Source organism: Aedes aegypti, chromosome 2, assembly GCF_002204515.2.
Source record: "Aedes aegypti strain LVP_AGWG chromosome 2, AaegL5.0 Primary Assembly, whole genome shotgun sequence".
NCBI classification, from domain to species: Eukaryota; Metazoa; Arthropoda; class Insecta; order Diptera; family Culicidae; genus Aedes; species Aedes aegypti.
Genome location: NC_035108.1, coordinates 308,445,363 through 308,473,339, shown reverse-complemented (window position 1 = coordinate 308,473,339; position 27,977 = coordinate 308,445,363). Strand labels below are relative to the sequence as shown.

General features: G+C 37.7%; 1 protein-coding gene across 1 annotated transcript in view; it reads right to left on the bottom strand.

Moving 5' to 3' along the window:
• Positions 1-27,977, bottom strand: part of LOC5568825 (protein amalgam) — a 571,401-nt gene that overhangs the window by 129,966 nt on the left and 413,458 nt on the right. The window contains exons 6-8 of the mRNA XM_021845648.1: positions 21,834-22,019; positions 21,295-21,499; positions 70-201 (exon numbers count right to left, since the gene is read on the bottom strand). Of these exons, the coding sequence (XP_021701340.1) occupies positions 70-201; positions 21,295-21,499; positions 21,834-22,019 (523 nt within the window). The remainder of the gene's footprint in view (positions 1-69; positions 202-21,294; positions 21,500-21,833; positions 22,020-27,977) is intronic.

Here is a 27,977-nt window from a genome sequence, read left to right as displayed (position 1 = left end):
AAAACATGCCATTTTCACAGAAACCACCATCATATTTCGAGCCACAATAATTCCCACTAATTAACTTACAATTGACTTGCACGTCGTATCGTTTACTGACGGAGGGTGGAATTCCATTGGAAGCGATGCACAGATAGCCACCCATGTCCGTTCGCTGCACCTGATTCAGGATCAATCTTTCTCCTTCGACGGCTTTCATGACTGCAATGTATGTAAAGTGAAATGTAATTCAATTAGTTAACTGATGTTTTATAAAGTTTCTTTTCGAACCTTCTGTATGTGCTTAAAAGTTACATTGCCTGTGCATCAATATGACTTATTGACCTTAAATTCTCGCTGATTTGAAAAAAAAGTTTTATTAAAAACAAATAATTTAACAAAATTCAAGGATCATGGCGGGATGAGGTTATTGTTTTAAAAGGTTCAAAAATAGCAAAACTAAAAATCTTTGGACGCTTCTGTTTTAGTAGCAGTTGTGTGTAACTTTCATGAAAAAAATTGCAACAAGCAAAGAGCTACACAGTGGTTGGTTAGAAAATTTACCGTACGATAGCGCTAGCTCATAAATCATTATTTTATGATTCACCTAAATGACTACGACATTCTATGAGTTTATTATTTTCTTCGACAAAGTTGGTTCATTTGTTCAACATCTATACACTACATGTTTACTTTTTATTTATACATTTATTTATACATTTACGTTTGATTCTCACAAAGAACACGTGTAACTATTTCGCAATTTTGCTTGGTTCAAAATTCTACAACTAGCTGGCGCTAGTGAGCTACAAATGTTTCAAACTTGTATATCTTAATGTACAAAACAACTAACAGGCGGGAATTTTCGGCAAAGTTGTTCGTTAGATTTTGTTTATGTGCTGCATGTTCCATTAAAATAAAATCGTTCAATATTCGCGCGAACTATTCGAGGTTCTGCAAGTACGAACTGTTCGCCTTTATATAAAACCAAGGTTTCTAAAAGGAAGGTATTTGTCAGAGTACTGCATCCGTCATGTTGAAATACCAGGTGACAGCTGGCAAGATTGGTTTGGCTAGAGGGTTAGGAAGAGCTATGTCTCACAAATATTTATACACCAATTACATCAAATGACATTTTTGCGATCAAACTATGTGTCTCTAGTACAGGTCACCAAAGTAACATAAAACACTGGTTTCATTGATGTTTACATAAAGTTTAAACAATGATTTATGCGAAAAAATATGATCTCATCCACCAAGCATGCAAAATAGGACTTCAACTTTAATTTCAGATATAATTTAGTTGAGATTGCACAATACTCGAATAAACGAACAAAAAATAACTTTTGAGCATCGAAAGTGTTATTAACTTTGTTGATAATCATTGTTATACACTTGAAATTTTAGTTCTTTAAGCTTTTCAACATCCAATTTCTCTAAAACTAGACGTGCTATGATATTTCTGAAATTGGCAACGGATTCAGCAACCCTTAATTAAGGCAATAACGGTATTTTGATACTTGAGACACAGTCGTGTTCTTCTTCTGCTTTTTGACATTAACGTCCTTACTGGGACAGAGCCTGCTTCTCAGCTTAGTGTTCTCAAGAGCACTTCCACAGTTATTAACTGAGAGTTGTCTTTGCCAAACTTGCCATTTTCGCATGCGTATATTGTGTGGCAGGTACGATGTTTCTCTATGCCCAGAGAAGTCAAGGAAATTTCCATTACGAAAAGATCCTGGACCAGCCGGGAATCAAAACCTAGATACCTTCAGCATGGCTTTGCTTTGTAGCTGCGGACTCTAACCACTCGGCTAAGGAAGGCCCCTGTCGTGTTCCACAGCGTTATTTGACCACGTTCTTCCAGGGCAGGCAATCGTCAGATTCGTCACAGGGCGATGACGAAATAAAAAAAAAAGACATCGTCATCAAGTGTAATAACTCTGGCAAGTCGTCGTCTCGCCATCGCTTGAACAATAGCTCTGTTGGTGAGCGCGTGACGTTGACGATTCAGAGATCGTTTGTTTAATTCCGGACACGTTTTGTTGTTTTGTTTTTGGATTATTTTTTCAAAAAAGACTCATAATCTATCGACGCCACGGTTCATATTTTTAGTCGGCTCAGAGCTCCCGAATGATGATTCGACCATAACGAAGGAGGCTCATTTGTTCGTCGTGACGCCGAGCCTTTGTGCCGGACCACTGCAGCAAATCGTCATCCAACGCTGGTTGAGTGACGATTTCCCTTTTGACGGTGACGATTGTCTACCCTGCTTCAAAAAGATTTGTATTCAAGATTTAAAAATCAAAATCCCTTCTGAGATTAATTGTAACACAAAAAGAAGGCGAATTTCACTCAGGACTGTGAAAAAAAAATTTCACTTCACCGGTAGGATTTGTCTTCTGTGGTAAACAATCCATAACAAACCCATACAAACGATACTTGCGCTTCCCTCGCAGCTGATCACACTCTGCATCCACTGACTGCTTAGATTGATGAACCGCCCTTCCAGAAACCTTGTTTAAGACGAAGTAGGCCGTCATTGAAATTTGTACGCGTCGTTAATGATTGTAGCTAATTCATCTCACGATTTCGAATCAAAGAAAATCGGTTGGTTTTGCACTAACACAGCTGAAAAAGTGTCAGCATGCTTCATGCATGTTAGAGCGTGCAGTGATACTGTTTCAAGTCAATATAAACTATCAAGACTGAGTTTTATCACTTTGAAATGCAAGCTGAAAAATCATCATTGTTGCCAAAACGAATGACGGGCTACTTAGCCTTAATAAGGTTCGAATAATCACTTTTTTGGTTCCATGACTGATGGTCGTCAGCTTGCTACTGCTGCTGTTGCTGTTATCAAAGTACAGTTTTGATTCATATTACGGACACTTAAGGCCTCAGTGCAGTAAAGCGCACCAGAAAGCAAGTAAAATAAATCATTCTGTATGATTTCTGTGTGGACTTTTCATGATTTTTATTCCGGTGCTACTTTTCAGCACTAATATCAGTATCGAAAAGTAACACTTTTCAGTATTGCTTTGAGAATCATCAAAATGACGTCGGATTGCAACCAAATTGATCGAAACTTCTTGTTCCAATACGGCTTGTGTAAGAAGATTGGCACATGTGAAATAACTGTGCAACACAGAAGAATATTTCATGCAGCGTCTTCACTTTCACGAACTAAGAGTATAAGTAGATCAGTTTGATTTCGGGTGATGCGTGAAGTTGTCTATGGTCATACTGCTGCATCACAGCCTACCTGGTTGAAAAATATTGGGTCACTTTACGGATGGATGCTATGTGGATTCTCTTGAAATATGATTCACGGCGTGTATATGGGAAAGGTTTATCACAAAAAAAAATAGGCATCGCTAAATCTTTCACCATTCGAAAATATAGGTTTTAAGCTTTCATTTGACGTGTTCCCCAAAAAAATCCACCGGGGGATCCCGAACATTTTTTTTATTTAAAATTTTTGTTCTTTAGAGTACATTATTTTTAAATGTAACTATTGCAAAAGACAGCTTCGTTGGATAGAAGTTTTATTTCCATATAAAAGTTCATAAAATAAATATATATACATATCTATTGAGTTTCATTTTGTAAAAAACAAAACTGTCCTATGTGATTTTGAGGATTTATTGAGCTATAGGACACTTATTCGATTAGATATGTTGTAAGTTCGACTGTTCATTCATACTGTGGAATTATATCTAACCGAGCACTGTTTCTTTTCATGGTTAGAATACATTAAATTTATTCTTCTTCTGTCTGGCATTACACCTCTGCTGGGACATAGCCTACCACCCAGCTTAGAATTCGTTGAGTACTTAGTTATTGATTGAGAATTTTCTTTGCCAACCAACCGTTAAAGATTAAAAGTAGAATGGATCAACATTACAACAGCCTACGAAAGTAAATGGAATATGCTTAAACGCCCTGTTACCCAAGCCTTAGCAAAAAGCTTAAAAAATCCTCATTAAGAACATTATCCAGGCACCCGGAGTAAGTGACACTACACAGACTTTTTTAATAGTATTGAAGTTATTTTGATGTTTTTAGCTTGGAATTTCAAAATTTAATAAAAATATAGTGGAAGATATTTCCTGTTAAATCAAATCATAAAAATAATTCCACCGGGAAAGTGGTTTTCTGACAAGCAGAACAACAATAATACAATTTTCACAATTACTGCAGTAATTAAAACACGTAAGTAGCTTACAAACAAGAAAGTTTTACCATTTTATACTCCTTTTAGATTGACATCATATTCATATAATATATGTTTTCAATATGAAATATGGTTAATTATGTGATTATTGGCAACGGTACACACTTAGATTAAATTACTGGGGTGGGTAAAATTTTACTGGGTTTTGGAACTACCAAAAAAGTCAGTAAAATGAAAACTGTCGCCATACGTAATTGAAAAGCAAATTTCACCATCGATATATGATACAAAACAGAAAGCTCTCTGCAAAATTTCAATAAAAAATCTCTGTTTTTCGATTTCTGACATTTTTTTTAGTTTATTGTCTTTTTCGGTAGTTCAAAAACCCAGTTATTTTTACCGAACAGATTGAGTGTGTAAGTATTATGAGAAAGAATAAAAAGTTAAATTTCATGTGCCCACTTGCCCCGTAGAGTCGAGTAACTGCAATTTACAGTAGATTTTTATGACTTTATTCTAAGGGTTTCAATATCTCGAAAAGATATCTTCCCATTCGTGCGGACATCAGCAAATACAGGGTGCAACTTTTGCAATTTTTTGGGCTATGTCATGAAAGCAACATCAATCAAGTGGCTGCATTTATTGGTCGTAGCAAAATGAGCTCCATACAGCATGCATTTTACATTACCTTTTGGAGCTTTTTGGGGGGTTTTGCGATGATAGCGACTCAAGAGTCTGCCTTGAGCTCTGCCTCTGTTTTTACAGTAGCTCCATAAACTTAAGTCAGGAGGAGTCAAATTAGGATCTCCAAATTCAAATCATGTGTCCCTTTTTTATGTCAGATGTCCATGGAATTTCCGTTGCAGAGACATAATGAACAAACTTCCAAAGATATCGAATTTATCGATTGTTTCGTACTGTTTGAAAAAAAAAATTGACTCAATGATTCATTTGGTCTAGTCCAAACTGTTAGTACTTACTTGGTCATGGAATGGCGTTTCTTGAATCTAGAATAGATTTTCTGTTCCTCAAATGTGGCATTTTAGCTTATTTTTGAAGCCAGATTTTGCCGGTTGATCACGATGTTTTCAAGGATATAACAGTTGAGTTAACACAACTGCAAGACTATTTTCAATTCAAAGAGTTACTATTTTGGCATGTTGTTTTTTATATCATATCAATTGTGGAAAATATGACAAAATTAGCCCAGCAGCAAGTGATATTGATTTGTAAAAATGTAAAAAAGAGCTCTATTTCGTATCAATCGTTTGGCAGCATCTATTTATTACGTAACGCTAAAATCGGAAATTTTTGACCATCTCACCCCATCCCCCTCCGTAACGTTTTTTGTATGGAAAGATTAAACGCTATTCCCGCTCCTCCTAGAGCGTTAAGTAGTTTGTGGAATTTTCAGGATGGTTGATTAGATCTCATCGGTCGAGTATATTTTTCTTACACACAAAATAAACAAAAAAAACCAATCATGATAGGCGAATCAAATTCTCAGTTAATAAGTAACCGAAAAACTCTTATTTGAGAACCTGGCTTTGTCTCAATAGGGGTGTAATTCCAGAAAGAAGGAAAAGAAAATTAATCTTTTCTAAATATGAACAGAAACAGTTATACACTAGAATCAAATACACACTTAAATCCGAATGCCGATCTCAGATGCGCAAATCTCGGTAAAAGGTCGTTTGTTGACATCTTAGTAAAAGTGACGTTTGGTAACAGCACCCAAAGGTGCTGTTTTAAGTAAACTTGATGTTAGGCTGACATATCAGTTAAAATTAATTTGCTTACCGCTCAGCTTTGCGGATCTTGGTAAAAGAATGAAAATTAGTTGAACTCAACTGACTGTGTCCTCCACTGTACGAGTAAGTGTCGTATCCCCAAGATCACATAGGACAGTTATGTCTATTACAATATGTAATCTTATATATCTATGTTATATCAACTTTAATTTAAAATTTGGGCTATCCTCGAGCTTGAGAGAAAAAAAAAACTGTCTTTCATCATGATTATATTTGAAAATATTGTACTTCAAGGAACAAAAATTTAAAATAAAAAAAATGTTCGGATTTTTTTGGGGAACCCGTCAAATGAAAGCTGAAAACCTATATTTTCAAATGCTGAAAGATTAAGCGATGCCTATTTTTTGTGATAATATTGTTCTACCAGACACGCCGTGTGATTGTGTTCCTAAAAATGATCTAACTAAAACAGCATTTTTCGTAATTGCAAAAAATGTTGTATAAATAACATAAATAACAATTTTGGTTCCATGACTGATGGTCGTAGCAAGCAATGTGTGGTCTGTTCATTGTTTGGAAAAATGTTGCTGCTGTTGCTATTATCATAGTATATTATTATCAACGATTTTCCTCAACTACTCCTTCTTTACTTCCAGATATTATTTAAACATTCTTCCAAAGACCCTTCCAAAAACCCATGCAAGAATTTTCAGAATTATCGAGGAAAAAAATAAAAAAAATGTCGGGAAAATCCTTCGGAAATTTCGTCGGAATTTCATCATTTAAAGAAATACCCCAAGGATATCGTTCATAAAATGCTGTAGCGATTCCTTCCGAAACCCATTTACAAACTTCGTGCGAAATTGCCACTGCGTTTTGGTCGAGATTGCTTCCAAAGGGTTTTGCAGGGATTTAACGTATGTTTAATATGAATTATCCCAATAAATACCTCAGAAATGTCTTCTGTAATTCTTCAAAACATAACCCAAAAATATTTTGAGGTGTCTCTACATGTTTGCCACTTACTTATTTTTTTCACTTATAAGCGGTTTCTTCACCACCGCTTAGGCCTTAAACCCAGTTTAACTATATGGGTAAACGTGGTTTACGGCCTAAGCGAAGGTGAAGAAATCGGCCCTTAATAATTTACTTCTCATGCTCAGGCGAGCCCGTTACCGTAATTACGGGTGAAATTGATCATTTTCTTTTCTGTTTTCTATAATGTTGACAATACCAAACAACTGAACTGAATGCAGGAAAATAAGTACGAAAGTGAGTTCTCTTTTTTCAATTTCCTAACAAATGTCATCTAAGTGCTAATAAATATCTCTAAAATAAAAAAAATGGGAAAACTCGTTTTGAGGTGAAATTGATCATTTGTCAATGCAATTATTGTTAGTTTTTAAAACAACTCTGTATGATAAATTTGACTTTCGTGAATCCGAATATGCTTGAAAATAGAAATAATATTTAAAATTACAATAAAAACGCGAAAACGCCTAAATGTATGAAATTTGCTAAGGAATTTCCTAACATGTAACAGGATGTAATCTGGTTTGGGGGTATATCATAAACATGCTCACAACCTTTCAGGTTTGTACCATGTTTAACTCCTTATTTAGAACTAGAAGTTCATAGATGTTTGTCGTGCGATAAATTAGTAACAATCATCAACGACGCGTACAAATTTCAATGACAGGCTACTTTGCCTTAAGAATTCTACAAATTTTTCATCAGTTTCCTCTTTCGCTTCGTGCTGTTTGGATCGTGCCTTTTGAAAATTATTTTAAAAAATCTGAGAATACATTCAAACATTTCTCATAATTATCCTAGCTGTTACAATAGACTAGATTATCCAAGATTTTCTTCTGCTATGATTTGGATATTACTTCCAGGCTTTTAAACAAGGTCTTTTTCAAAAAATGAGACTTTTTTGAGGATTTTATAAGGAGCGCATTAAAATTAAATTCAAAATGTCTTGAGTTAGTTTCTTATTCATTTTATTGAAAAAAAAAAGTAAACGCGCGTGGCAGATGCCGATTGTTTGATTATTCCTTAAAAAAAATTAAGCGTTCACGATCCATCCATCACTTTGGAATTTTGAAAGTAGATTTTTTTTTTTTTTTTTAAGCATATGTTTCCATAAATGAATCTATAATTATTTACAGGAAGCCTGAAAGAATTCTTCCTTCCGTCAATACTTTCAGCAATTCCTCAACCATTTTTCTATACATTCCTTATTTTTCAATAATTTCCTCCTAGGTTTCTTCGGAAATTTACCCAGGTGTGGCATGTGCATCCCACATGTTAGCAAATCCCATTTCCAAACTTTAAGGGACCACTCTAGTGGCACCCCACAAAGAAAATAGCAAACGTTTTACAATGCCATCGAACTGATTTATGCGGCGAACGAATATGAGCCCATAAAGCAGTTCGATGACTTAAAGCCTGACCCGGCAAAAAATAGGCTGGGATCATATTACATTCTGAACACGCAAACAGCGTGTGGTCGTCAAGCGCAATTCGGTTTGGCGCAATTAGCCTTCTCCGTATCTCTCTCTCTCTCTGAGCATTCTCTTTTTCGGTGTCGATCACTGATTGGTGATCAAATACATAACAAAACATAAGTGCTTTCAAGTGTCTCCGAACTAAATAAGTGTCAGAATAATTTTGGATAACTGAATAAATCAATTCTGTCTTGACCCTCAAACCGAGAGGTTCGTTTGCCATTTTAATTATCGAGGATGATGACAACCAAAAAGGAGATTTTCTCTACATGGCTACCAAAGTGACAGGCTACCAAAGTGAAAAAGTGTGAAAAACAGTTGTGAAGATTTTGAAGTGAAGATTTTGCACCATGACGGTGACATCGATCTTAATTATAATGCTAGCATTAATTTTGATGTGCGCAACAGTGGCATTAATGCAGCAAATAATCACCGAGTGAGCTAAAGGAATGGAAAAGGCACAATTTGCCATATTAACGAACTAACTGAAGTGAAATAAAACGGACAAGGAGCGTTAGAACAGTGTAGTTTGAGTGAATCAGCAACATGGGCACTACGGAGTCCAAGAACACGGAAAATAAAGGTGACCCACAGATCCAAGTACTCAATAGATTAGAAGTACACGAAAGTTTACACCAGAAAAACGATATTAAACTGAACATTATTCTAATACTAGTAGTACTACAACTACTAATCATGTTTTACCGCATGTATAAGGAACATTCACGGAAGCAAGCTTTAAAAGCTGCGAAGAGTGTGTCGGCTTTAAATAAACTAAGTGAGGTTTAAAAAAAAAAAAGTACAAACAGTGTCGAACTCGAAAAACGGTCAGTTTTTTTTTCAGGCATCTATCTCGCCTCTAAGAGATAAACAGTGGGGCAGTAGCCCATAATAAAGAAAGTAGCCGAATCTAACATGATGAATGAACGCGAGACCCTTGCCTGAGGCCGGCAACAGTAGCAGCGAATAGCAGCAGAAAAGTGAATCATCATTAAAAGCGAGCGTAGAGGAGTGCGCCTCCGCCGCAAGGAACAGCAATCGAACCAGAATTCAGCGTCGAGGAGTGCGCCTCCGTTAAACGGGTGGAATGGTTGTAAGATAAGTAAAGGATTTGTTTTTACTTTTAATGTTTATAGATATAAGATTAGCAAAATATTAATGATACAGCTTGAAGAGGATGTTGGTCAGTTGATTAGACTTGCCAATAATCTAAAAAAGTCCATAAATACGAATTATAGAACCGAAACTCTTCAAGCAAAATTTAAATATGCTCATGAACTCTATGCCGATGTGGAACAAAGACTTATAGAGTTCGAAGAGGAAATATCGTTAACAAATTTAAACTTTCTGATTAAATCTTCAAGACAAGCATATTTTGAAATAACCGAAATAATAAAACGGAAAATAAAAGTAAACGACGCGAAATCAGGAGTCATAAATATCACGACAATGGCGACTCCTAAAGTCGATCTGAAATTGGGCACAGCCCTAGTGCAAATTTACGACGGCACATCAGAACATTTAACAACTTTTCTGGACGCAGTGAGGTTGTTTCACTCAAACGTAGAGGAAACATTTGCGGGGGCAACCCCTGCCCAGAAAAATGCTGCCGAAGCCACGGTGGTGCGGTTCGTAAGAACTCGTTTAACCGGCAAAGCTCGTCAGGCTGTGAATGAAAATCAAACCCTTAACGAAACTCTAGACGCTGTTAAAAATCACTGCATGTCAAAAATAACAGCAGAAAACCTCATAGCTAAACTCGCTGCAATTAAACAAACGGACAACGTGACTGACTTTTGTGAACAAGTCGACAAAATTATCGCGCAGCTAAAATCGGTGTATTTGGGTGACAACATACCTGAAGCTACAGCACAGAAAATGGCCACAAAACATGGCGTAGATGCTCTCATCAGGGGCACTAAGAACAATGAAGCACGCATTGTTCTTAAAGCAGGCAATTTTACCAATATTAATGATGCAATTCAGAAATTGCAAGAAAATGCACAATCCAGCCCAATTACTGGAGAAACAAGTCAAAATATCACTCGAATAATGTGGACATCAAGAGATGGAGCTCGAGGTCGTGCTCGAGCCCACCAAACGCAAAATAATCGCGGCAGATGTCAACAGCACAACAGTGGAAATTTCCATCAGTACAACCATGGAAATTTTGGTCACAATCGCGGAAGTTTCCGTCAAAGCAGAGGATATCAGCGATATCCTCATAATAAAGAAAGTAGCCGAATCTAACATGATGAATGAACGCGAGACCCTTGCCTGAGGCCGGCAACAGTAGCAGCGAATAGCAGCAGAAAAGTGAATCATCATTAAAAGCGAGCGTAGAGGAGTGCGCCTCCGCCGCAAGGAACAGCAATCGAACCAGAATTCAGCGTCGAGGAGTGCGCCTCCGTTAAACGGGTGGAATGGTTGTAAGATAAGTAAAGGATTTGTTTTTACTTTTAATGTTTATAGATATAAGATTAGCAAAATATTAATGATACAGCTTGAAGAGGATGTTGGTCAGTTGATTAGACTTGCCAATAATCTAAAAAAGTCCATAAATACGAATTATAGAACCGAAACTCTTCAAGCAAAATTTAAATATGCTCATGAACTCTATGCCGATGTGGAACAAAGACTTATAGAGTTCGAAGAGGAAATATCGTTAACAAATTTAAACTTTCTGATTAAATCTTCAAGACAAGCATATTTTGAAATAACCGAAATAATAAAACGGAAAATAAAAGTAAACGACGCGAAATCAGGAGTCATAAATATCACGACAATGGCGACTCCTAAAGTCGATCTGAAATTGGGCACAGCCCTAGTGCAAATTTACGACGGCACATCAGAACATTTAACAACTTTTCTGGACGCAGTGAGGTTGTTTCACTCAAACGTAGAGGAAACATTTGCGGGGGCAACCCCTGCCCAGAAAAATGCTGCCGAAGCCACGGTGGTGCGGTTCGTAAGAACTCGTTTAACCGGCAAAGCTCGTCAGGCTGTGAATGAAAATCAAACCCTTAACGAAACTCTAGACGCTGTTAAAAATCACTGCATGTCAAAAATAACAGCAGAAAACCTCATAGCTAAACTCGCTGCAATTAAACAAACGGACAACGTGACTGACTTTTGTGAACAAGTCGACAAAATTATCGCGCAGCTAAAATCGGTGTATTTGGGTGACAACATACCTGAAGCTACAGCACAGAAAATGGCCACAAAACATGGCGTAGATGCTCTCATCAGGGGCACTAAGAACAATGAAGCACGCATTGTTCTTAAAGCAGGCAATTTTACCAATATTAATGATGCAATTCAGAAATTGCAAGAAAATGCACAATCCAGCCCAATTACTGGAGAAACAAGTCAAAATATCACTCGAATAATGTGGACATCAAGAGATGGAGCTCGAGGTCGTGCTCGAGCCCACCAAACGCAAAATAATCGCGGCAGATGTCAACAGCACAACAGTGGAAATTTCCATCAGTACAACCATGGAAATTTTGGTCACAATCGCGGAAGTTTCCGTCAAAGCAGAGGATATCAGCGATATCCACATCAAAGAGGAGGTTGGTCAAGTCGTGGAAATTCATTTCCAAATCGTGGATTTCCTTTATCAAATCATGGAATATTTATTGCCCAAAGTGGAAATGAGGGATATCAACAACAACTGCCAAGTTTTCAGCAGCAAATACCCCCTTTAGTATCGCCCGTGAACTATCAGCAGCCACAACGCCCTTTAGGGGTACAATCAATACAGCAACACCCTTTAGGGGTAACGTTCGGGCAGCATACGCAATAAATGTAGCTGCCTCGAATTTCGTATGTCTTAATATTGATGCATCAGAAACACCGTGCATCTTCATGGTGGACAGTGGATCTGATATATCAGTCTTAAAAGCAAACAAAGTTAAACCAAGCCAAATTTATCGACCAACGAACAAATGCAACGTAATCGGTATAGGGAATGGAACAACATCCACCCTAGGAGACACTTTAGTGCAAATCAAAATTTATAACCAAAATTTAGCCCAAAATTTCCACATCGTGGACGAAAATTTCCCAATTCCTACCGATGGAATTCTCGGTAGAGATTTCCTTGCAGGTTGGAAATGCAATATTGATTATAATACCTGGATATTGTCAATCAGAACTTCAGAAAACACCCTCGAAATTCCTATAACCAATCACCTGAGAGGTAAATACTTTATTCCACCACGATGCGAAGTATTAAAACGACTGCATTTTGGCAATATTGAGGATAGCGTTACCATAGCACAGGAAATTCAACATGGAGTTTTCTGTGCTAATGGCATAATTAGCACAAATTACCCTTATGTTAAAATCATGAACACTTTAGATGAAACGGTGCAAATTCCAAATGATTTTATACCAAAACTAGTACCAATCTCAAATTACGAAGTATTTAATATAAATAAATCAGCAAACAATACTCACAGGAAGCAAGCACTATTAAATGAATTGAAATTGAACGTAACTGATACAAAACTCAAAGGCAAGCTCGAAAATCTTTTTGAAGAGTTCAGTGATGTTTTCGCATTGACCGACGACGAACTGACAGAAAATAATTTTTACAAGCAAACGATACATCTAAATGATCCGAGTCCCACGTATATTAAAAATTACAGGATTCCGGAAGCACAAAAGCATGAGATGGAAATTCAAGTCCGAAATATGCTGAAAAATAAAATAATTCAAAACTCAGTTTCCCCGTACAATAACCCAATACTTCTAGTACCGAAAAAGTCCGCTACGGGCGATAAAACTTGGCGCCTAGTAGTGGATTTTCGCCAATTAAATAAAAAAATAAGCCCAGATAAATTTCCATTGCCAAGGATAGATGAAATCTTAGACCAACTAGGACGAGCGAAGTATTTTTCGACGCTCGACCTTAAATCTGGATTTCATCAAATCCCGTTAAGTGAAGAAAGCAAAAAATATACAGCTTTCTCATCGAATTCAGGGCACTATGAATTTAACCGATTGCCATTCGGGCTGAATATTAGCCCGAATAGCTTTCAAAGGATGATGACGATTGCATTAAGCGGTCTTCCTCCCGAAACTGCATTCCTATATATCGATGACATCATTGTCATCGGGTGCTCAATAAATCACCATATTGCCAATCTTAAAGAAGTTTTTCAACGTTTGAGGAAATACAACCTCAAACTTAACCCTCACAAGTGCAATTTTTTTAAAGCAGATGTTACCTATTTAGGCCATCATATATCCGCAAGCGGAATACAACCTGACAAAAATAAATACACAGTCATTAAGAATTTTCCTGTACCAACGAATACAGACGAAACTCGTCGATTCGTTGCTTTTTGTAATTATTATCGTCGTTTTATACCAAACTTTGCTCTTATTACAAACCCGCTCAATGTACTTCTAAGAAAAAACGTACCATTTCAGTGGAGTGATGCTTGTCAACAAGCATTTGACTCCCTTAAACGGTCTTTACTATCACCAAATATCCTAAAATTTCCCGACTTTAGAAAAGAATTTATTTTAACTACAGACGCCTCAAATGTAGCCTGTGGAGCAGTTCTTGCTCAGCTACATGATGGTGTTGAACTACCTATTTCATTCGCCAGTAAAGCTTTTACAAAAGGCGAATCCAACAAATCTACAATCGAACAGGAGTTGACCGCAATCCATTGGGCGGTTCAACATTTTCGACCATACCTTTACGGTCGTAAGTTTAAAATAAGAACGGACCATAGGCCTCTTGTTTACCTATTCTCAATGAAGGAACCTTCTTCCAAACTCACCCGAATGCGACTGGATTTGGAGGAATTTGACTTCGAAGTGGAATATATAAAAGGAAGGTCTAACGTAGTATCAGATGCCCTTTCGAGAATTCAAATTTGTACTGAATCTCTCAAACAGATGTATGTAGTAACACGATCCATACATAAAAGGCAAAACAGCGTTACACATCCTAACGTTCAGTCACAAAAGCCTGATCAACTTTTTGTGTACGAAACAGTTAGTAATGAGGAAGCTTTTGTTCTGCCGAAATTAAGTTTTGTACATAATATCGATAATTCACTAGATATAGTAATTTTTAATAAAAATTATACTAAGGGAACGGCCTTCGGGCTGAAAATCCAAAGTAATAACGACAATATAAATAAAATAGTAACAATACAAACAATAATGAAGGAAATTGAAAAGGGGGCCCCAAAAATAACAAATAAAAGAAACAATTCATACATGCTAGCGATCGCAACAAACGATCTTATATTCAAATACATTGATATTCAAAAATTTAAACAAATCGGTAATGATATTCTAAGGAATACGACCATATTATTATTCGAAAAACCTAGGCTTTTGACAAGTCAAGAACAGGTAAATAATGTACTAAACAAGTTTCATAACTCGCCCACAGGAGGACACCTAGGTATTAACCGGTTATACCGAAAAGTGAAATCCATGTACACGTGGCAGAATATGAAAGAAACCATATCAAACTACGTCAAATCTTGCGTAGAATGTAAGCTTAATAAAAATTTTCCTTCAATTAAATCTAAATTAGTAATTACATCAACACCAGTCAAACCTTTCGATGTTCTGTCGATAGACACTGTCGGACCATTTTCACTTACTGAGAATGGAAATCGTTACGCTGTAACTATGCAGTGTGATTTTACTAAATTCGTAATAATCGTTCCGATACCAGATAAATCTTCATACACAATAGCGAAAGCAGTTGTCCAACATTGCATTTTAAACTTCGGACCCATGAAAAGTATAAAAACCGATCAAGGAACGGAGTATAAAGGAGTGTTTGACGAAATATGTAAGCTACTAAATATAAACCATACATGTTCTACCGCATATCATCCACAGACGATAGGAGCATTAGAAAGAAACCATAGGTGTTTAAACGAATACCTACGGATTTTCTCTAATGAATCCAAATCAGATTGGGATGAATGGATACCACATTACTGTTTTTCATATAATACTACACCGAGTGCAGACCATGAATACACACCCTTTGAGCTCATTTTTGGAAGAAAGTGCAATGACATACAATTTTTGGCAACCCAAAAAATTGATCCACTTTATAACCATGATTCATACAATCACGAACTAAGATATAGATTACAGATTGCTCATTCAAAAGTTTTGCAGAAAATAGTAAAAAGTAAAACACTAAGGACAAATCGAATGAACGAAAACATTAAAACTACACCAATAAATATAGGAGATTTAGTATTCTTAAAATCCGAAAACAACTACAAATTAGATCAGGTACATTCAGGACCTTATAAAATAATAAAGCTAACCGATTCAAACGCAATCATACAAAAAGATAAGAAAACAGTTAAGGTACATAAATCTAGGTTACTAAAATTATAAAAAAATATATGCTGAAGCTTTTCCAAAGGGGGAAGGGAAGGATTCATAGAAAACATACATACATATAGACATGAATACAACATACATTGATACATCCAAACAAATAGCGAAAAGTTACAATTTTATAAAATAGAGAGGACTCGATAAAAAGAGGAAATGAAAAATTATACATCCAATTTTGTGAGAGACACTTGAAATCATCTACAACCAATCACTTTCCGTTAGGGGGATGGTGTGGCATGTGCATCCCACATGTTAGCAAATCCCATTTCCAAACTTTAAGGGACCACTCTAGTGGCACCCCACAAAGAAAATAGCAAACGTTTTACAATGCCATCGAACTGATTTATGCGGCGAACGAATATGAGCCCATAAAGCAGTTCGATGACTTAAAGCCTGACCCGGCAAAAAATAGGCTGGGATCATATTACATTCTGAACACGCAAACAGCGTGTGGTCGTCAAGCGCAATTCGGTTTGGCGCAATTAGCCTTCTCCGTATCTCTCTCTCTCTGAGCATTCTCTTTTTCGGTGTCGATCACTGATTGGTGATCAAATACATAACAAAACATAAGTGCTTTCAAGTGTCTCCGAACTAAATAAGTGTCAGAATAATTTTGGATAACTGAATAAATCAATTCTGTCTTGACCCTCAAACCGAGAGGTTCGTTTGCCATTTTAATTATCGAGGATGATGACAACCAAAAAGGAGATTTTCCTACACAGGTAATCCTTCAGAGATTCCTCCTGGAATTTTTCCAGGGATTACTCCAAAAATTTTCTGAGGCCCAGAGCAATTCTCCAGAGAAATTTCTGGGTAAAGCTTTGGAGATAAATTTCTGGATATTTCTTGGAGTAGTTTCTGTAGTGCTTTTGAGCAATCTCTTGAGGAATTCGTGAAGTTATTTCTCTTACAATCCCATGAGGATTTTTTGCTGGAATCCCTGCAGGATTTTCGGGTAGAATCCTTGGAGCAATATGTGGAGAATCCCTGTGAGAAAGAAGAAATCTCTGAAATAATTCATGGAGGAATTTCAAGAGGACCACCTGTAGAATATCTTGCAAGTATTCTCGAAATAATTTCTGGAGCAATTCTGGAGTGATTCAGAAAGAGGTGTCCTAGTGTAACCCCTGGAGAAATCCTTGAGAACATCTCTACAGGAATGCCTGTAGATATTTTTCTGGAGAAATGCTCAGAAAACATCATGTGAAATCGTTCGAAAAAAAAACACCTGAGAGAAGCTCTGCAAGAATCTCTGGAAATGCCTGGAAAAGTTCAAGAAGGAATTCTTAAAGAAATTTCTGGAGGAATTTCAATATTCGGTAATGATTAATACCGAAGAATTTTATAGATTGGAGGCATTCCTGCTGGAACTTCTCAAGAAATTCGTTGCGAAATCTCTGGAGGAATCCCTGTAACGAATTTTCTGGAGGATTTCCTGGAATATTAATTGGGGAAATCCCTGAAGTATCTCTAGATATAATTCCTGCAGTAATTGCTAAAGGTACCTTTGGAACCCTTTTTTGATCTGGTCTAAAATAAAAATCTGGTGGCTATCAAAAGTTCTTCGTGAAAAAAATCTGGGGGAATCTCTAGTGGAATCCCTGGAGTAATCGTTGAACGAATCATCGAAGAGATTTTCATATAAGAATTTCTAAAAAAATCCAGGATTAATCTCTGAAAGAGCCTCTGAATAAATTCTCTTCCAACATCAATCATTTCATTATCAATCTGACCAAGAATGAATAATTTGGTTGCTTTTCGTACTACACCACTTTCTAAGGATTCTACGCAACGCAAGTTCAACGAATCAGTATGTTTGAATGCACAAATGTTCCTACAACATTATTGGTATTAGATCATGCGCATATTAGGTGCACAGTTCGTGCAAATTGCACAAATGTTCGTGACATGTTACGCTAATCAGCATATACCCAAGCTCAGATTTGGGAAATTGAATAACCATCATTTTTTTTATTCAAAATCATGGGTTTTATAGGAAAGTACAGCTACGTGTCCAAGCTAACTTTAGAGCATTACATGATGCTGGAATCTGATGACTGCTCATAATTTTGATTGAAACATTCAGAATTTGAACAAATGTAAGTGTTCAGTCCAATGAAAGTCTAGATTCTTGAAGATTTTATCCGTTTCGATCTAGGACTATCAGGATGCTCATTTTTTTGTCAGTTATATATTAAATTCTACTGGAAACCGGTAGAGTAAGTGGTTCTGGGAAGAGGAGGTTGCTAGTTTTGATTGCACTATTCACTTACATGGAATTCACCGTAACGCTATACACTTACTTGGAACTTATCTTATAACGCTCCGTAATTCGCAGAATTTCAATACAATTTTTTTTTTTCTGAGATCCGAAAAACTAAACAAAAGAATAGAACATTCTTCGCTCCATTTGGTGATTACGTTTATAGCTAAATCGACCATCCTTGTTAAAAATATATGCTGCGAAAGACCCATGGTGCCAATAGTTTTACAGAGAAAAAAAAACAGTTTTCTATTTGATCTGAATCGGTCAATGTATTAGTTTGAAATTGTCAATGCCCACTAGTACTTCCTAGTGGCAAAATATCGAAACAACTAAACTAGCAATGTGTAGCCTTTAAACATAACGGCAACTCTACTTGAGACACTAGCATTTTAACATAATTCAAACTTGAGATACATTAGTACCGGGTACCCTTTGCTTTGACCGCTTTTAATCTTATCATTTTTGAATGAACCATCGCTGACTCCATATGTTCATAACATAATATTTAGGGGAACATCAGATTATAGAACATACCAACACCAAAAAAGCCTAAATCAAAAGCACGAATTTCTGCATTACCAATACTTTTAAGATCACTACTGTAAGAAAGCAATATAAGAGACATCGAGTTATGGTAATATCGAATTATGGAGAGCACGATGTAGAGTAAAGTGGGACAAGAGTTTCTTTTTAAAATGTCTAGCTAAATTGAAAATAAAACTTTCGATTGCCATGGTGATTTGAATGCTATTCAAATAAGAGATATTCACTACAAATATCATAAAAATCGATAGGTATTTGGAAAAAGTTATGCTTTTTTAAAATTTTGACGTAAAAACTTTAATTTCTGGTCAAACTTAAACAAAAACAAACAAACCAAAAATGATAGAATACTATTCGATTTTTCGTGTAATGTCGTTTGTAGGCCTATCATAAGGATTTTTAGAGGTTATTAGTTTTTACATAAATGCTTGGATCAATTTTTGGCAAAAATTCGAATAGGTGGAGCAAAAGATTGACCCATATATAAATCCTTGCAGAAATTTATAAGTTGCTCCAAATCCACACATAATCTTCTAATTTAGCTAAATTTGCCTGATAGTACAAAAAGGTTACCAAAATTTCACATTTTCACTTGGTTTGCGAAAAATTGTTATTTTTCGGGTATATTACAATAAAACTTGTTTTTGGCAGTTTTTTTATGAACATTTAGTATGTTTTTATCTGTGAACATAAGTTTATGGCTGGTTTAAAGTATGTATGTCATAAAACAGTCAGTATTTTGTGTTTCGGAGAGCGAACACTTGTCCCACCGATGGGGCAAAAGATCGTTTGAGGCAATCAATTTTGAAACTGTTATAACTAAATATGGGCAAATATTTTGACACAAGTTCGTTCAGCAAAGTTTCATGGAAATTTCAACTACACCGCAAAGGTCGAATTTCTGCCACACCTTACTCTATGAAAATTTACAGGGGGCGAAAAAGCCATTAAGTCATAGAATATTTCGAGTTATAGACTATCGAGTTGTGGAAAGCTGACTGTATAGGACGTCATAACTAATTTATAGACTTCATAAAATAACATTTTCTGAACTAGCGTCTTCATGCATTGACATCTCCAAATAACCAATGTGTATTACAGCAGCCCTCCCACTGTTGCAAAATTTTTCTGAGGACTGTTAGATTTTATATGAAACTGTTTTGCATCCAAGGTTTCAACGTTTCGTTATTGATAGACATTTTTGCATTAAAGCACCTCTCCGCACTGCACCATTCTCCTTTTAAATTTTCTTCATAATTTTCATAAACTTATTATTTTTTTTCCTTTGAGTTGGGTGTCAATAAGATCTCAAGGCATGAAAAAACAAGAAAACTATTTATGAAAGATATTTGAATACCAAACAGAATTCATAAATAAAGTAAAAAAAAAAATAGTGGGAAAATAGTTACCGTAATCCAGGGTAACGTAGAACATTAAAATCGTGTTTTTTTATATTTATTGAAATTTTCATTTGAATATGCAGATGTTGTAAGATTTATATTTTAAAGACATGTACTGATACCCATTGTTGGTGACTATATATTGTATTTTGTTTTCTGAAACTTTTAAGCATGTTTCAAAAAATATATTAGGTGATTTTTTTATTAAGCTGATATGGGGTAACATTGATCACCCATGCAAAAAAAAAAGATCGGTAATATTGGAAATGTCATTACTTACTAAAATCATGACCCCTGAAGCCGAATATGAATGCCAAAGTCTTACAAGTAATATATTTTATGAGTTATTTCAAAATTAAAATCAACCCGAACTGCGGAATACGCCTAAAGGTAAGCAATTTCGTAGGGAAATTCTACATTCTTCATAGTAATTCGTCAATCGCTGAATTGAAAATACTTATGGAATTTTTTTTACTACGGAATCGTTTTAAGCGATGTTATTTTAAGAGAACAACACATTTTCCTTGCTTGTATCATTTGCAGAACTTATTTGAGACATAAATCTTTGGCACTGCCATCCATGCTCATGGATTGTTTCGAAAAGTTTAATATTTACTCAAAACAAAAATCAATTTTCACAAAATCCATAATTCATGTTAGCACATAAATATGAGAAAGAGAAGCAACATTCATACATTGAACATATTGTATGGATCTGTGGCGTTTTGGGGGTCACCACACTTTTCTGAAATACAAACTAAAGTCTTGTTTGAGAAGTTTGACAAGGATTCAGTTTTCCTAGTATCTTCTGAACAGCTTGATGCAGCACCCAAAGCATTCGAAATTCTTGAGTCGATTCAATATTTAAGCAAGTTTCACGACTTTCAGAGCATATAAATTCTTGTAGTAACGATAAATTGGTTTTCAAAGATTACGGTGAAACAAAATCTTCAAATGCTGGTGTAAGCGACTCGATTTTTTCCATACCTTCTCAAAAAGCACTAATTTCAATTTTGCAAATCCCCCCCCAGAACCAAATTCTGGGGGGGGGGGGGGATTTGCAAAATTGAAACCGTTAATCCATACGCTGCTGGTATGGATAAATGGTAATACGAACTTCTTGCTAGGAGAGACATTCCGATCAATGTAACCCCGCTGATCAATGTTACCCCGTTTTACGGTACCATTCTCCAAAGTAATCTGGGGTCATTATGACCCCAGAACACAGACAAAGGGTTAAGGCTTGCGATGTTTTATCTTGAAAGCTTACCTTGTTTTTCTCGACCTTCCGTTCGTATCACGATGTCCTTACCATCCTCCCGGCGCCATTGCACATTTGGCAAAGGGACTCCAACCGCTTGGCACACTAGTTGAATGTTGCCGTTCTCATTGGCAACGCCTTCCTCCAGCGAGGCACTGTTGGGATCGTTGCTGTTCAGGATGTCCGGTGGAACGACCACCTCCAGGTTTCCGGACTGTGGAGATAAATTGAAATTTCGTAACGATCAATGAGTTTCATAGTTTAACGTTATCACTTGAAAACACAGCTAAAATATGCTGGCAATATCTAAGGCACGTCTCCGAATTAACGAGCTTCAAATTGTAAAAAGCTTTTCCGTGCAGCTTTGGGTGGGAAAAATTTCCACATCAAATGTCATATTATCAACAATATCTGGCACCTACGTGCTCTGAATTTCAATTCTCTTCTGATAGAGTACTGACACGTTATCGTAAAGTACATCGCACATTCCCAGCGAGAGGAAACTGAGGGAAAAAGAGAGAAACTTCCAACAACGAATGTCCACCCACCTGATGCCGCATCGGATCCGTGTTGACTTGGCACATGTAACTTCCGGAATCGTTGAGCTGAACGTGCGAGATGTGCAGCTTCCAGGTATTGTGTCCGTTGTGCGTGACCGACAGCCGCTGATTCAGGGCCACCATGTGAGTGTGAATGGCCAGAATTGCTTTCGTGTCGGATTTTATCCATGCTACCTGTGGAAAATAGAAGGAGAAAAAAGTCACATGAATAAAATCATGAGATACACTTCCATTCACTTATCACCGGCAGCTGTTCGTATTGCCGAAAATATGAGAGGGCATGCCGGAATATGTAAAAAGTTGGTGTAATTGTTTGAATTGAAGGAAAGGCGGAAGCAATGATGGCAGCGATTAAATGTTTGTTTCGCGTCTGACACAAATTGCTGTTCAGTGATTTTGAGAGAGTCGGATCTCAAAAGTTCTATGATTTCACAATTTTGCAAACGATTTCTTTTATCGTACGATTGAGATTAGTTCAAATATGTATTTGGATGAATAGATGATTATGATTAGAAAGAAAACCTACACACTCAATCTGTTCGGTAAAAATAACTGGGTTTTGGAACTACCGAAAAAGTCAGTAAACTAAAAAAAATGTCAGAAATCAAAAAACAGAGATTTTTTTCTGAAATTTTGCAGAGAGCTTTCTTTTTATATCATATATCGATAAAAAATAAAACATGGTGAAATTTGGTTTTCAATTACGCGTGGCGACAGTTTTCATTTTACTGACTTTTTCGGTAGTTCCAAAACCCAGTAAAATTTTACCGACCCCAGTAATTTAATCTAAGTGTGTAATAATACCATTTAATTGCACATGAAAATGTATCTTATGACAGATAAACGTACTTTGACCTCAACTCAGGTCGTCTTCAGCGCCGGGTATTAGACGCGACATGGACTACCATTGTATTTAATGAAAAAAGTTATGAAGAAAATTCATTTTTAAAATAATAACATCTGAGTGAAATCAGTATGGCGGAACCAAAATTGACAAATTGTCATCCTAAAATGTTGTTTTGTTATATATACATACAATAAGGAGCATAAGGTTTTGGCAACGTTAGGTGTCTTCTTCATGAATTGATTTAGTTAACATTTAAACAGATAACACTGAATCAACAATTTCATGCCACAATGCTCGGTTCGTGGCCGCTCTAAGTGGGGGCTGGTTGGTTTCCATCGTTCACAGCACTGACGAAGGCATTTCCTCGGTTGTCCCGTCCTTCATTGCCTGTGCTCTCAGCGCCATTCCCATCTTCCCATCCTTATCCCTGTACATTTCGGCTCGCGACGCGATGCCGTTGCGGGATGCGTTGAGCTTCTGATAGAACTGACGTGTTTCTTGAGACTGACACGGCTGTCCATCTCCTCGCACTCTATCTTCTCCAGGCGGCGTTTTTCTCCAGAAACAGGCGGGTCTGCTGTTGCCGTTTCTGTCTATAACGTTCCACGTTCTATCGGGTCCCTTGCTGCAGCATGACCGCCCACGCTGCATTCTTGTCCTCCAGAATCTGCCTACATTGCTCGTCGAACCCATCTTTCAGTCGACTCCGTCCCACGTACCCGACGTTGCTCTCAGCTGTATTGTTTGTGGCTGCTTTGACTGTTCTCCAAAAGTCCTCAAGGAGGGCTTCGTCCAGCTCACCCTCTTCCGATAATGCAGCCTCGAGCGGTGCTGCGCGTATGCAGTTGCGACATCTGGTTGCTTAAGCCGCTCTAGGTCATACCGGAGCGGCCGTCGGTACCGTACGTTTTTAACGTCGGAGAGGTTTGGGCGCAGTTTACGCATCACCAGATAGTGGTCAGAGTCGACGTTAGCGCCACGATAGGTCCTGATGTCTGCTGTGGTGCTCTCCAGGTGTATCGGTATGGAAGGCTGTGCTGGAAGTAGGTGCTACGAACGGCCATATTCTTGAAGGCGGCAAAATCAATTAGACGTAGGCCGTTTTCGTTCGTCAGCCGGTGGGCGCTGAACTTTCCAATCGTCGGTCTGAATTCCTCCTCCTGGCCAACTTGAGCGTTTGGATCTCCTATGATGATTTTGACGCCGTGGCTTTGGAAGATGTCGTACTCGCATTCGAGCTGCGCATAAAAAGCATCTTTATCATCATCAGTGATTCCGGAGTGAGGGCTATACATGTTTGAGATGCTGAAGTTGAAGAACCGGCCTTTGAGCCTCAACTTACCTTATCCCACTAACCCTATATTCTCCCAATGACAACTGTGGAGATGCAGAAGATTCTTCAGTCTCTAGTAACAATGGTTATCTAACTAACATTCCTTCCCTTACCCGATGACAGTAAGGACATATTCATGCTCATGCTTGAACGGTGTTGCCAGCCACATGAACATTTGTGCTTCGGCATACTGTATGGTATGCAACAACTTTGGTGAACATTTGGTATCGTTATGTTTATATTTTTTGGGCTGTGAAACAGTGAGCTGACAACCAGGAAGGAGCGTCCATCATAGCCTTGGTTCTCACAAGTCCCTACCTTACGCTTCCTTGGGTCAAACGATGACAAAGACCACCAGCTAAGGGTTGCATACTTAGCTGGTAGTGCAGTCTGGGCACTGTAGTCCTTCTGACATCAGCTAGAGTGAGGAGGTGCGTCTCGAGCGTCTGTCCACCAAGGAGGTGCGGCTCAAACAGCGTCTGTTCTGGCATCCAGCGTATGAAATGAGTATGAAATGCTGTATCACGTCAGCTACACCTAATGTGGCAAAACTGAGAAAGGAGAAATAACGAACGATACTTTCGGCAACCGACCTGGCAACGAAATAAGGACTATGATTGGAAACTCGGTACCTGGAATGTAAGGACGTTAAATGATCCCGAACGAGTCTTTTGGTTCAGCATGACCATGCTGAGGGTCGTGGGTTCGAATCCCACTGGTCGAGGATCTTTTTGTAAAGGAAATTTTCTCGATTCCCAGGGCATAGAGTATCATCGTACCTGCCACACGATATACACATGCAAAAATGGTCAATCGGCAAAGAAAGCTCTCAGTTAATAACTGTGGAAGTGCTCATAAGAACACTAATCTGAGAAGCATGCTTTGTCCCAGTTGGGACGTAACGCCAGAAAAAAGAACGAGTCTTTTGGTTCGTGAATTGCAGAAGCTGTGTGACCGTGGCTGCTGTTTAGTAAGTTAGATGGCATAGATGAGGTGGAAACCGATTAATGAACGTATCTTTCGGCATTCGGCGTACAAAATAATGTCACGTATTCTGTTCAACTGATTGAGACAGCTTGAGGAGTATTTCGTCGGTGAATACCAAGCTGGTTTTTAAACGACGGATCAACTGTTTACCTTGCGACAAATTCTTGATAAGTTTCAGGAGTACAACTTGCAGACTCATGATCTCTTCATTGATTTCAAGGCGGCGTACGATTCAGTGAAAAAATGAGTTTAGGCAGATAGAACATGGTTTTCCGACGAAACTGATTAGATTGATTCGCGTAACGTTGGATGGATCGAAATCAAGTGTGCGGGTTGCCTATGAGATTTCGACCTCCTTCGTCATCAAAGATGAATTGAAAAAAGGAGATGCACTTTCGAATCTTTTGTTCAACATTGCCCTCGAAGGAGCTAGTAGGAGAGCAGGCTTGCAAAGAAACGGTACCATCGTCACGCGTTCGCATATGCTTCTAGGTTTTGCGAACGATATCGATCGTCGAGCCGTGGAAGAGGCATTCGTGCCTTTTGCTGGATAGAGAACGATTTGAAGTAGTGGAAGAATTTGTTTTTCTTGGTAGTCTAGTGACATGCGATAATGATGTTACCCGTGAGGTGAAATGGCGTCTTGCAGCTGCAATTAGAGCTTTTTATGAGTTCCGTAACCAGCTGAGGTCCCGTAGCCTGCAGACAAAGACAAAATTCGCGTTATATAAGTAGAACACTGATCCTCCCGTTTGCTCTATACGGCCATGAATCGTAGAAGTTAAAAGAGATCGACCGGAAAGCCTTCGGGATATTGAGCGTAAGGTGCTGCGAACAATACTCGGCGGTAAATAAGAAAATGGAATCTGACGGCACCCCATGAATCATGAATTGTAGCAAGCATAAAAAGAAATGGATATAATTAAACTCATTAAACACGGCAGGCTGTGTTGGGCTGGTCACTTAATACGAGTGCCGGAAGAATGACAAGCAAAAGTAATATTCAGTAGAGAACCCGGACGGGGCCGTCGACTTCATGGTAAGCTGCGCACAAGATGGCCAAGGTATCTAAAAGGGAGGTAGTCCAATATGTCAGATTTCCCATTCCACCATTTTGAAATGCCAAATGACAGCTGGCGAGTTTGGTTGTTTCGATATCAGGTGCATGACGTGACAAAGTAGGTATAGAAGTATACAATGTTTCTTTTACACCCGTATGTGTGTAGTATACGCGGCCAAGTACCTGAAATTCCTTTATTGTATAATGTACTGATAGTAGAATGAATATGAATAATTTAACTCGTCAAATACAACCGTCACCGTCAGACGGCAACACCATGGCACATCCTCTCTTTCGTCGGTGGTTCGTCGTTGGTGGGTCGCTCTCACCCGAAGAACTATTTGGAATTTCTTCAATAGACACGCATTACATGCAACTATTCACCAACTTTTTAAGTTTGTAATCTTCTTTTCTGCGATCCAAAACACCGGAATACTACATTAACGACGCAAATTTGATTAACGAAAATTTTCACTTCACTGTATTTATGTTTGTTGGAGTAAACATTCCCTAACAACCCTATAGAAACGGTAGAGAGAAAAGCAGTGTACACAAACCCGCCAGCTAGCCAACTCGCCAGCTGTCACTTCCACTTTCCCCGCAGCTAATAACACCGCGCACCCATTTACTGCGTAGATCAGTAAACCTGTCATTAAACAAACCTTGCACGATGGCTTTTTGCAGTTGAGGAGGACCTAAGGGTACTCAACGTTCGGAGCGACTGGAAGCGATTGGCTAAGGACCGAGTCCAGTGGAGGAGATTTATCCATTCGGCGTAGATTCAAGTAGCTGATTGTAGCCTATCATGTATCAAGTAAGTAAGTATCTTTAAAGTTTATTGGTACCGTTAAACTGGGCAACTTCGATAGTTTTTTGGACGAAAATCTAAATATTTCTGCATTCAGATTTAAGGATTCTTATTTTATATGTTTAAAACAAGTACTGGTATCTTAGTTATCGAGTGCAGTTGAAAGATTACATCACGATTTATTTCGAATGGAGCTATAATTTTTCAAACAATCGAAAGTTGGTTTTCGGTATTGGAGTAACTTTGATAATGGGTAGATAAACACATGGAAATCCACAACCAAACTACTTGTGGTGCCTACCAGCCTTACTGTTTCTTTTAGTCGCAAGATCAGCATAAATACGCACAGTCCAAAGTATCAACGATCGGACGATTGCAATTATGCTGACGGCAGCGAAAAGAGTTACGTAGCTGCCAACCACACTCGAGTAAGTTAAATAAACATATTTTTCAATTCGTTCATTCTTAACGAGACTGTACTAGCGAGTGGTTCTTATTCTGAGATATCACCACGCCAGCGGGAGTAGTGAAGAGTCCCCACACAAAGTGCAGTGCTAAGCACATCATGGCGATCCTGCCAGGAGATTATTCAAATCATAGTGAAAGATCATAGCTCTCAAGAAAATGCGAAATGGATCCCAGAAAATGAAACGATACTCATCAAACCAACGGAAACATTGGTTTCGTTACGACGAACAATGAAGGAACTTGCTAAGATTTGTACTCAACAAAATGTCGACGAATTATATATAAAAATAAATAATCAAAGTGCGCACAAATTTTATGAGCAGATAACGAGCAATGACTTACAAAAAGGGATACCAAACATAATAAGAATAGCAAGTAATATTAAAGTCATCGAGGACGAAGTAACCAAAAAACTGATCCTTAACGACTATCATGTGTTACCTACTGCAGGACATGCAGGGGTCAAAAGAACCATGAATACAATCAGACAAAGGTACTATTGGAAAGGTATGAAGCAAGATGTACACAAGTTTGTGAAGTCTTGTGAAAAATGCCAAAAGTATAAGTCAATAAATGTACCTAAACCGGAAATGACAATAACGACAACAGCAAATACCGCATTTGGAAAA